The following is a 12,557-nucleotide window of genomic DNA, read 5'->3' on the forward strand; positions in this document are numbered from 1 at the left end:
TATAGTCTTGAGAAAGCAAGACTGTTTGATTAGCAAGCCCTTACATGTTAGCCTGTCAAAAACAAGGTTTTCATCTTATCATTTTAACCAACTGTCTTTTTAAAGTCATTGATTTTGCTGTCAGTAGGTATGTTTCCGGAATAGGCTTACTAATTAGCTAATGCTGCTGTCAGAGGAAATGATCCCACTTTTGAAACTCCTTCAGTTTTCAAAAAGTCATCCTCCTAAACAATCCAACACTACTTGTGACAGCCGAGCGCATTTAGATCAGTAAAAGCGGCCGTCGTGTTGATGCTCTCAAGTCATCATCATCATTACGCTGGCTATTAAAGCAGTCTGTGGGCTCTTTATCTGCGTGTTGTGAGGCTCGTGGGAATTGATCAGGACTGGATTGCAACACAGACTTTTCACAGTTGATTTATAAGTCCTAGGAAAGTAATAAAAGGTGCCCACTCAAGCATTTGAATCCAATTATCTTTCACAGAATGCCGTTGTTATCCAATTAAAACTCTCTCTGCTCATGAGAATTATAATAAGTTATTTTCTTGCTTTTGACAGAGGTGATTTATACTAAATGTTGCACACTATGTTCAATGTCGATCTAGTATAGAAGGGCACATTCATATTTGGTGTAAAAACTGAAACTTAAACACTACAGGCTGTGAAAACAGAAATCAAATTTCTATTTTGAGAAGGAAAATGATCAGTGTAGTAGTATGAAAGATGTCATCACAAACCAGCCAGGATATTGAATTGGACACCTTTGAAGCTAGAAAAAGAGGAATATGCAATAGAGCCATGTTTTACTTATCTGGAATCATGAATTTTATTAAGCAATAGAAAATATACACCAGGGAAAATAGCTTCCTTTATGAGTTCTCATTTTTTTCTCAATTTTAAACTTTTTCTTCAAAAATCAACTTCCACTTGTAGAGGCCAGTGAAAAACAACAGTCAAATAATCCCACAGCAAAACTGGATGACAAAAAAACTTCAGTCTTCACTGCGGTCCCATTTGACCAGACATCAGGGAAACGACACACAACTTCTGGTTGACGGAACATGCGCAGCCATTAGGGGGCGTGCTGCTGGCCTTTCTCTTGAAAGACTCTGCTAAGTATTTGTACCTCAGGGCCCCAGTTTTCTACCTCACTGAGGTCCAGCTCCGACTGAAGTTCCGGCAGGTCCAGAGAGCTGATGGAACCAGACGGGGAGCCGCGGCCCTCGTAAGCATACGTCTGAAGAGAATCGTAAGGAGGGCCGCTCGTGTCCCGGTCCGCCTCGACCACTTTGAGCTTAATCACCTCATGGATGTCCTCATCCATGACGGTCAATGACGGGCTGAGAGCCTCCGTTCCCATTGCCCTCCACACCTCCGACTGCAGGTCCTTCCTCATTCTCATCTCTTCGGCTGCCGCGGGGTTCCTCAGCGCCGCTATGTCAAAGGCCTCTGTGTCTTCCTCGCCTCCCCCCTCGTCATCGTACGTGACTACGTTCTCTCTGATATCCTCCGACGAGATGATCAGAGGCTCCTTTTTGCTCTTCTTGCTACGCAGGGTGACAAACAGAACCACGATGGCTACAAGAGAGGAGACACAAGCTCAGTTTGTTCGTCCATGTAAATGGTGATGTGAATTAGCTTTACTACTATTGTGAGTTAGAGAAGTATCGCACGGGAGTGCAGTCATCTGCCTGCTGACATTTTCATACAGGGAAAAGCTTTGTCTGGGTAAATAATCACCTAATCACTCATGTACTGATGTGAAATCAATGATGTTTTGCTATAAATAGCCATAATCCTCTTCATTTGAACAGATTAGCCTTGTTCTAAAACCTAGTGAGCTGCCTTACTGTCTACATACAGTAGGCAGCTACCTTTTAAGGCAGCATACTAAATAAAATGGACCCTCATAAGTAGGAGTTTTATAGTTAACTAAAACCATAAAACAACAACAACAAAGTTAAATATATAAAAAGACCTTAAACTTATTTTATTTCAGCTGGTTTCCAAAAAAATATTTCTCATCAACTTCATATACTAAAATAACTAAAACAGAAATAAAAGTTAATTTTAACTGTATAGACATTTAAAAAAATTAACTAAAATTAAAATGCAAAATATAATTTTTTTTTTTTTTTTAAAACCCTAGTATCTCAATACTAAAATAACACTGCTCATAAGTGACTGATTTGGAATGCATAAATCGATGTGCCACAAATAATTAACCTCATGTGAAGGGCAAGGGAGATTCTGCATAGCGTGTTGCGGTGCAATATTTTAATACATTTACTTTCCGTTTCACAGACAAGACTTAAGACTGGTAAAAGACTAAAATGCATTTTTAAGTAACTTGCACTGACATATCTTAAAAAATGTCAGTGCCATTGTTTTGTCTCAAGATGCACATCAGTAATGTTTTTTCTTATGGCATGATTATAAAAGCTGCACTCAAAAAAATTATACATTGGATTTACTTAACCCAATTATGTGGAACCTGTTGTCATAAAAAAAGTTATGTTGCATTTAATTAACATGATTTATTTCAGTTAACTTAACTTAACTCAATGCCATTTAGTTGAATCAGGTTAATATTCTTAATTTTGTCCAAAACTATTAATTTCAATTATCCAAATGTTAATATCAAACAAAAATTAAAACAAGTAATCCAGTTTAATTGGTTAGTTATTTAGTGACTGCGTTCATGGACAATTTTCACAATTTTTACAAAATCTTTACTCTGTAAAGACTATTATTGTTAGTTGTTAGCCAGAAGATGGTTTTATTACATCTATGGCATGCCCAAAATAGTTGTTTTTTATTTTTAAAACAACTTTAATTGTTGTTAGCAGGTCCTAAACTCAAGCACATGCTCTACACTTCACCATGGTAACCCCCCAAAACACTAACATACCAGAAACTCTTTTAAATATAAACATAAAAGAACATTAGACATTAACAAGTCTCCTAATTTTATCATCTTGATAAAAAATGCATTAAATAACATTTTATTTCAACATCGACACTATCCCTATCCTGTGCAAAGCATGATGCGAAGGGGAGATCCTGATTATGTAGTCTCAACTCAAATGGGTTAAGTGGATGAAAAGTATTGTGTTGGCTTAACTTAATTAGTAAATTGAACAAGCATCAAATGTTATTTTTGGCCTACTTGAAACATGTTTTTTTTTTTTTCCCAAAATAAAAATGTTGAGTTGAGCCAAAACGCAACTGTTTCAAGTCAGTTTAACACAATGCAATTGTTTGAATGAGAAACCTAATACAATGGTGTTAAATGAAAATGATTTTTTAACAATATTGTAAAATAATTTTTTTTGAGTGTACTTAAAAGTCCTTATTGAACTAAGGCCTAATCCTGGCTTAATCTAAGCCCTGTCTCTGAAACCAGGCCTTAAGATTACATAGCATATACATATTAGGTAAAGAATTCTATGTTCATTAGATAAAACTTAACTGTATTATTGACATTTGGATGAGTGTTTTCACTGAGCTTCATGAAGGATACATGGGATACTGCCTTATTTTGTTTTTATACCTTATTTTAATGTTGCTGTCTACTTCTTAAAACAACCTTCACATATTAACTGAAAATGTTGTCAACCCTGTTGAAAACACCCATCACATCTTATCTGGTTTAAGCCTGGCCAAGCCAGTGTTTAGCTAGTTTAACTGCACAAAATCCCTCTAAAAACCAGCCAACAGACCAGCATGACGAGGCAGGGAGACCAACTGACATTTGCAAACCAGCTTAGGCTTGCATAATATGTCATCTTCAACAAGGTAGGTAGGCAGCTCACTAGACTTTGGAATGGAGCTATTGTGTTTGAGTATTATGCACTGGTCAGACAAAATCAGCTGTATTGTGTTTTGCCGTAAATGGTAATGAGCATCTAAATTCAAGAAGACAAAAAGACTGTTTCCCAATATTTGAAGGTCTGCTCAGGTATGTGGATGTTACAATTGTTGTTCCTGGTTTCAGCCCACACAGTTGTGCAACATTCCTGAGTAGTGTCTATATTTGGCCTTGTCAGCAGACCAGAGAGAGACGGGGATTTCACACTTCCTACAGGGTGAAACTTCTCATCTACAACCAGTGAATTTCAAGCAGTGTGTCTTAGGAGGTAAGGTAAAAGAAATGAGCAGAGGAGAACATCCATCCATCCATCCATCCATCCATCCATCTATCTATCTATCTATCTATCTATCTATCTATCTATCTATCTATCTATCTATCTATCTATCTATCAAACAATGTAAAAAAAATAAACAGGTAAATAAACAGAACAACAGTGGATTCAAAACTTTGGACCCCATTGTATGCTTCTGCACTTTCCCTGATGGCAAATTCATTGAGGAAAAAAACAAGCACTTCTCTTGGCCCTTGAGTTTTCAATCTTACCCAAGAGGATGAGCACACATAGCAGGATGGCAATGAGGGCTCCAGTGCTGAGACCGGCCGAGGACAGGAAGGCTTGAGCCCTGCACACTGGCATTCTGGCCCCGCGTTGGCACGGACACACCCTGAGCGTAACCGTGCTGGTGCTGCTGAGAAGGGGCTCTCCTCCATCCCACACAACCACGGGCAGCTGGTACAGCTCCTGTTCTGCCTGGCTGAAGCCTTGCCTGCGCGCCAACACGCTCGCGCTGCTATCTGTCAGAGAGAGCAGAGGTTTATTCTCGCTGGCTGCATGCATGACGACGGCGTACAACAGAAGCCAACAAAACAATTCGCTCCCCATCCTCGACAGTCGCCTCCGAGAATGGAGAACAGCTTTTTGAATATTGCATTCTGTTACTTCATTTTCAAGCTGTCTGATATGATTTTTGGATTCTTCGCTGTTGAAATGACAGCGGCTATATAACGACAGCCACAGCACTATGATAAAAGACAACAATGTTCAATAAACAGTTACATTTATTAATAATGTGATTGCGATTGTTTAATGTTACTGGTTCATTAAGTAAAGTAGGCCAATATATTTAGGCTAATGAATTATAGTCAAATGATCATGGGACCCCACCATTTTCTAGTTGGCCTATCCACCTTATTTTGCAATGAGGAAGTAAGTATAGTTTGACAAACTAAATAAATGTAGTTTGATCAAATAAATGCAGCCTTGGTGATTCATTTCAAAAATATATTTAAAAAAATATAATCTCAAACCTCAAAATTTTGAACAGTAGCAGTCCGATCATCCAATCAGCCAGTCAGTGTTTTATAAATAAATTGCTGGGTGCACCAGATAATAATAAATAATAATTATCATATACATGTAGGTTTATGTTTTCTGATTCACATTGGTCCATCTCTACTTGTGTCTAATTTAAAATACAAAAAAAAAAAAAAAAAAAAAAAAAAAAACATTTGCTTTTCTGCTGTACCTCCCCAACAGGAATGTTGGAGCGCCGGTGTGCTGACAGACTGTAAACCCCACACAGTGACAAAAGTGTCATGCTTTATTAACTCCCTGCAGTGCATGCTCCAACTTTTCTCATTTTTGAGAGGCTTGTGCAAGGTTTTTCACCTTCTTTCTAGCTGTCGCTACCTTCCTTTCTCACATATGCACGCACCCACCGACAGGCAGGTCCTAAGCACCTCAGTGTATGCACGGTCATGCAGCTTCTTCACATTGCAAATGTGGTTTGAGCTATAGTGTCTTCTGACTCTGCAGCCTGGGAGGGTTTGAGGGGCCTTGGGATGCAAGACGAACCCTGTCACCCTCTGAATATAAACTACTGGGAGAGCCTAAGCGTGGATTTGGGTTTAACATTGCTAGAAACATTTTAGTATCAATCATACTGTGCAAATGCACCATGTTTACACCTATGGAGAAATTGCCTGTTTCAACTCATCAGGTGTTCTTGCTTACACAGAGTATTTACTGTATAGAAGTGTTTAGACACAATCTTTTGTATGCTGAATAAAAATATCCAAACAATATACTTGATTTTGATACAGGCTATTTCAGTTTTTTCACCTCCTGTCTATGATCAACCTCAAAAATTATTATTAGGCTATAACTGGGAATCAAAAAATGACTAATATTGGTATTCTATATTATTTTGTCAAAATAAAACACTAAAAACTAAAGTCAGTTAATTGAATTTAAGCATCACAACATTCTAATGTACAGTATGAAAAAGGATATTCATTTTGAGATAGATATTTAAATGTTATTAAGTTATTAGAGTTTGTAAAGATTAACTTTAATTAAACGTTAGAAGTCAAAGGTAATCTAAATGTACAAATAGAGAAAATCAGAATGCACAATTAAATACATCTGATATGGATTAAAAAAAAAGAAATAAAAAACATAATATCTGCTGATAACTGATATAGTACTGAAATATCATGCATCCCTAATTTAAAATAAAAACAATAAAGTCAGATATATAAAAATGGAGTATATAGTGATTTAAAAAGACATGTTAACTGCTGGAGAGAAAGAAACCAAGTAACTGAAGATTTTATTTATAAAGGGAAATAACATTCTTTCATTTTATGAATGAAAACAGTTTTCAATTACATTCCTTAACTGTGATTGCTAGAAAAATGTGATATTATTCACTAGTCTCTTTGGTGGAGTCTTTAACATCCATATGTAACCCCTCCTGTTCGAACTGCCCGCTCTAAGCGGGACTCGAACCAAGGTCCTCTAGCATGGGAGTCGGGCACTCTAACAAGGAGGCTAAAGACAGCAGTCTCTAGCATCAGTCGCTAGAGCGCCTTTTGAGATCGGGGAGTGAAGTTTACACGCACAGCTCTTACCGGCCTATGTCTGTTACACTCACCCCCTAAACCTCACTCCCAACCGGGTCACAGCTCCAATGTAACCGCTCCTGTTCGAACCGCCTGCTCTAAGCGGGACTCAAACCCGGGGCCGCTGGCATGGGAGTCGGGCACTCTAACAAGGAGGTTAAAGATCGCAGTCTCTAGCGTCAGTTGCAAGATCGCCTCTTGAGATCAGGGGAGGGAGGTTTACACGCACAGCTTTTACCGGCCTATGTCCGTTACACTCACCCCCCTAAACCTCACTCCCATCTGGGTCACGGCTCCAATGTAACCCCTCCTGCTCTAAGCAGGACTCGAACCCGGGTCCATTGGCATGGGAGTCAGGCGCTCTAACAAGGAGGCCAATGCAGAGGATGCAGGGCTGTTTCTCTTTAGGGGTCTAATTCATGCAGAACCAGCAACTATTGTGCATGCATTAGATACTACAGGAAGGAAAAATTTCAAACTCAAGGTTACGGTTAGCACTACCAAAATTAGCATCTCTGAAATATTTATGCATAAATCATCTCTTCATGTAGTGACCCCTAGGTTTAGCTCGTTTATGTTTGATTTCATGCTGTAGGGGTTTTATAAAATGGCCTGCAGGTAGACTCCATTTAATCTGTCCAAACACTATTAAAAAATGAACATGAAACGACAGAGGGTGGAACGATCATTAGCGCATCTTTACAAACAACATAGGAAACGTGGTCTGTAATTATACATGGATGGGAAATTCACAGTTGTGCTTTGATTTATGTAAACACTTTCCCTGTGAAAACACATGAGAGCGAATCATGCATGTACTGTGGATAATTAATCATCACTGTGAGATGCATAGTGCAAAAAATATTCAAAAAAATAAATAGGAAATAGCAACAAAAACAACAACAACATATACTGCCAATACTGCAGTTCTGGCATGAGTCCTGATCTCTCTAGCTGTTATAACTTAATGTGAGTATTTAAATGGTGGAGATAAATGGCCTCAGAGAGAACTGCAATGAATTGGCCCAGGAGGGACCCTCTCGATGTAATGTGTCCCATCCCAGATGACACAAACAGAAACACTCTTGCCAAAGCCGTGGCACGCTGTCAAACTTGACGTAGGCTATCTTTGCGGATTGGTCACACTGTGCATTCCCTTACCCATTCTACTGAACCAGTAGAGAGCTTCATTACGAATGCTTCCTAGATTCAGAATATGAACTATGTCGAAAAACATAACAGTCAAGATGATTATTATTCAATTGAACTCGCTGCCATTTCCCAGGGGGGAAATAAGTGCACCTCCGGAGGGAATTTCCGTCATATTTTTTTTTTTTCGCCTCATCTTGGCAAGCACTATGGTCATGTGGACGCTGGCATAATGACTGTGGTGGCAGGAGAGAAACATCTGCGTGATGAAGGATGACAGCCCTACACACCCACCCAATCACAGCAAGCACAACAGAGAGCTCCTCAAGTGTGTTCCGAGGAGTGCGCCAACCCCCAGTGTGTAAAATTGTCTGTAATGGTCCATCCGCTGGGATATTATTTAAGGATGGAGCGACCTGGGGGGTTCCTTGGCCAGGATACAAATTCAAATAAAGCTCTGAAGCGCTGGATACTCTGAACTCTGGGCTTTTAGCATCTGCCTTTTATCTCCCTGATTGCCCTGTTAAACTCAGACCGGTCCACCTGCAGCCCTGATTCACTGAAGCAGCAGTCCAGCATTAGAAGGAAATTATTACAGCCCGGCCGTCTCCACCAGGGAGCCTTGAGCTAACATAAACACAGACCTGGTTTCCAGGGAAACGGCACTGTTGGCCTTGCAACGATATTAAAAAAAGTGCAAGAAGAGGAGGGAAAGGCAGAAAATGAGGGTGATCTGTGTGACAACATGTGGTACTAAATATGTTTGTGGAGAGGCACTGAGGGTTTGCCCTGAGCAAACATCAGGAAATCAGTTGGAAAACATTAGAAAGATTCCATTACAGAGACGCCATCGGAGAGGCTCTTTAGATCAGTCGGATCTTATTTGACTTTCATGAGAGCCTGTGTACAACTTAAGTACTGAATATGGAATTTGTTTTTGTAACCAACTCCTAAAATACAGGCTTGACTCATCAAACTTTTTCTAATTAGATGTTTTACCAAGCCAAAACAAATCCTATGGGAGTGGTTTTGTTATTGTTTGTATTTTACCTTCATTGTCCTTCAGAGTAAAGTTTGGATTCGCTGGAAGGTCTTCTGGTAGAGCAAAGGTGAACCGTCCATTGGCGAAGTTGTCCTTGTCTGTGGCCCTGATGGTCTGAATGAGCTACAAGGAGAAAGAAACCAAACAGAACAAGAGAAAACAAGCTCAAGCTTAGCTCTTTCTTACTCCAAAATTAAAGCTGAATGAAAAGTGGCACTAAAAATATCTAAAACAGATGCTTTTGCTTCTCTGAGAGGCGGGTTGTGTCACTCTCTATAACCCAGAAATGTAATTGGACCACCTGGGCTTCTTCTTCCTCTCAACTTTTGAAAGACATTAACTTCAGACTGCTGACCCAAAGCCCCTTGGCCAGTTGGGTGTCTGGATCACAGTCATTGAAAAGAACTGGTTTGAAGCATTGCTCAGACTCATGATGTTTTGTCAGCTTGTTAACCTAATTGGCTCCTGCTAGCACATCAGCTGCAAGTGGGAATCTTCTCATGCAGAGTCTGGACCAATTATTGAAGCCTTTCACCTGTCTGTGCTGCAAGACCCATGTTAGACCAGGGGTTTCTTTCTCTAGGGCACTTTTACATCAGAGCATCTGGTGTGGATTCGAGTCGGTGTGATGTCAGAATTTAGACAGTTTGTTTGGTGTTTCGGTAGTTCACTTGCAAGGGGTACAGTTTATGTTTGGTATGAAATTGGTATGAAATCAACCTGTTCTAATAGGCGGAAGTGAACTGATATTCATTACATATAATAATGCACCTTTGCAAGCTACTGTTCACACTAATTAAAGTGTAATCAAAGTCCCTTTAAGACAAGTCACTTCACTCGGCGGCCATCTTTGAAATGCCTCTCGGGCATGCAAGTGCAGCTCCTATCACTTTGAATGGGGAAACATCAAATTCTCCAAAACTGTTCGCCAAGCTTATGATTAAATTTCATATTTGAAATCACCAATGAAATCTGACAACAAATGTCTCATAAATTTTGTTTCTAAATGTTCGAATCATGACAAAAAAAAAGAAAAAAGAAAAAAAAAGCATTTTTCAGGCTGGACCAAGCTAATGCATATGCGCAGTCCTAAGTGTGCGTCTTTGAACACTGACTGTTTCTATAACAACTGGAGCTTCTAACCGCAGCTGCAGTGACGCGATGACTTTACCAATCAGCGATTGGCTCTTTTACTTATAAGGCGGGACTTATTCCACCATATTGCGCCTTGCACTTTCTCCCATTCATAGTAATAAGAGTGCACCGTCTTTCTGTATATAAAGTCTTTGGTATAATGCAAATATTTAGCTACTTGTTTCTCAATAAACTGTATCTGGGAGCAGCTTGCATTTGTCTCCGTTTTGGTGGTTAATCCAAAGGGATAATTCAGGACTAAACAATAAGCTATTTACCTGCATCAACATTTTTACTGGCTGCATCAGAAAAAAACTGGCAATTATATCACAGAAATATATTACATATATTACATATTTCATAATATTAATGTTTCACTGTATCAAATAATCAGAGCATAAGCTAAATCTATAAATTCAACACACTTTAGCTGTAAAGTCATGGCATATAATGCAAACCATATTGATTGCTCTGTTTTAATCAAATTCATACTGATGCTTACAAGACTATCACATGTAATTTTCGCAATTTCATTGGTGCAAATACAAATTTTTGCATCACCCTAATTTAAGTAAAACTGAAAATTTTGTTCTCTAAGTTATATTATTAACCTTTCTTTCATGTTATAAGTTAAACAGATGTTATATAAAATTTAGTCTTGTCAACATTTTGGAAATTGTTTTTGTGTTCATTGAGATATTGTTTAAAATGTTACTTTTCAAAGGGGGTGTACTCATTTATGCTGAGCACTGTATACTACACATTACACACCTTAAAGTAACATGTGAAATAAATCATGCTGTTACATGCAGAAGGGAATAGAATAGAACTTGGGTTCGGACCAAGCAAGAGTCTGAAAACCACTAGTGTCACTGCATTACAGCTTTCTTCCCAAATTACAGTGCATGGTTTCATGCAGCGTACTGTTGTGGATCAGTGCAGTGCAGATCAAAAGGAAAAGGCTTCCTGTGAGTTGATGCCAGTACAAGCAATGTGGTTCTGCCTTATCTCTGTGGAAACACTTAATCAAGGGCCACAGCATGACAACAGGCCCTGATTATCTTACAAAGTTACAATCACGAATTTCAGTAATTGGGAGGAGGATTTTATTTAGATGTTAGATGGACCAATTTGAGCAGACTAAAAGTCATAATAAACAAGAGCCCATTTCTACGCTTATGAATGGACCTCTGCCTTATAACAGACAGTAAATGGGTTACTGGGCTTGAATGAAGCAGAATATAAAAAAAGCTCCATGGTGCTTTAAAAGCAGCCTTTAATTAAGCAAGGCTCCAAAACGAAAACACAACTATGTACATTAATCACACACTTTCTTTCAGATAGAATAATTAACCATACCTTAAGACTTGGATTAAACCATTCTATTCATATTGATTCATTTTATGACGCTTTTATGACCTTTTTGGATCTTCGAAGTTTTGGTTACTATCAATGGAGGGACAGAAACATTTCATGTTTCATGAAAAATATTGTTAACACTTTAGTTTAGGGTCCAAATTTCACTATCAACTAGTTGCTTACTAGCATGTATATTACTAGGATATTGGCTGTTTATTAGTACTTATAAAGCACATATTAATCTGCATGATCATATTCTACATCCCTTAAACCTACCCAATACCTAAACTTAACAACTACATTATTATGCAGTAATTAGGAGTTTATTAAGGAAAAAATCATAGTCAATAGTTAATGATGAGTGAGAATTGGACCCTAATCTAAATTGTGACCGAAATATCTGGTTATGGCTTTGGAATGACATGAAGGTGAGTAAATTTTCATCATTTACCCTTCAAATACCCTTTATAGTTTACCACCAGCACAGCAGACACAAATGTCCGGAGAGGACATTTGATATTTAATCACCAAAGAAATAATAATAAATAAAAAAATAAAAAAAATGCATTGTCACCCACTGTGTGTGAATTGTGTGTGTCCAACCACTTAAATCGTAATCTCATTCAAGGGTAAAGCTATAACGGTTATGCCGCTGCACTGCTGTGCATTGCTGCACATGGGCCTAGATTTCAATGTGCAATGATTAACATTTCTGTGAGCCATTCTTAGTGCGCTTGATGCGGACTCCTATCTGTCGGTGAATACATTGGTACATGCTGAATTATTTATAGGTTTAAGAGCCTCCGAAGACTGTCGAGCCACAGATAAATCCATCCTTGATGGTGTCAGACATATCATAAAGGAAGCGTATGTATTTCTCATTTAGTATGCATGTGTCCATAGCGTTTGTGTACATAGGAGTGTGTGGGTTTATACATATGTGAGAACTGAAAGACAGAATTAAAGCATGAAAAAGAAGGTTTGAGAAAATAATAGGACAGGAGAAAAAGACAGGAGAAAAGTGCAGTAAGAAAAAACGGTTTCAGGGGTTCAGATGGGAGCTGACAGGTCGAAAAAGAATGATAAGGACACACG

At 38.6% G+C, this 12,557-nt stretch overlaps 1 protein-coding gene across 1 annotated transcript in view; it reads right to left on the minus strand.

Annotated features, from left to right (window-relative positions):
• Nucleotides 1-801: 801 nt before the first annotated feature.
• The window catches only part of cdh18a (cadherin 18, type 2a), a 50,489-nt gene continuing 38,733 nt past the window's right edge, over nucleotides 802-12,557 (minus strand). Inside the window, exons 10-12 of the mRNA XM_051878050.1 lie at nucleotides 8,978-9,092; nucleotides 4,418-4,669; nucleotides 802-1,578 (exon numbers count right to left, since the gene is read on the minus strand). Of these exons, the coding sequence (XP_051734010.1) occupies nucleotides 1,073-1,578; nucleotides 4,418-4,669; nucleotides 8,978-9,092 (873 nt within the window). The 3' untranslated portion in view covers nucleotides 802-1,072. The remainder of the gene's footprint in view (nucleotides 1,579-4,417; nucleotides 4,670-8,977; nucleotides 9,093-12,557) is intronic.

This window comes from Ctenopharyngodon idella, chromosome 2 (genome assembly GCF_019924925.1).
Source record: "Ctenopharyngodon idella isolate HZGC_01 chromosome 2, HZGC01, whole genome shotgun sequence".
NCBI classification, from domain to species: Eukaryota; Metazoa; Chordata; class Actinopteri; order Cypriniformes; family Xenocyprididae; genus Ctenopharyngodon; species Ctenopharyngodon idella.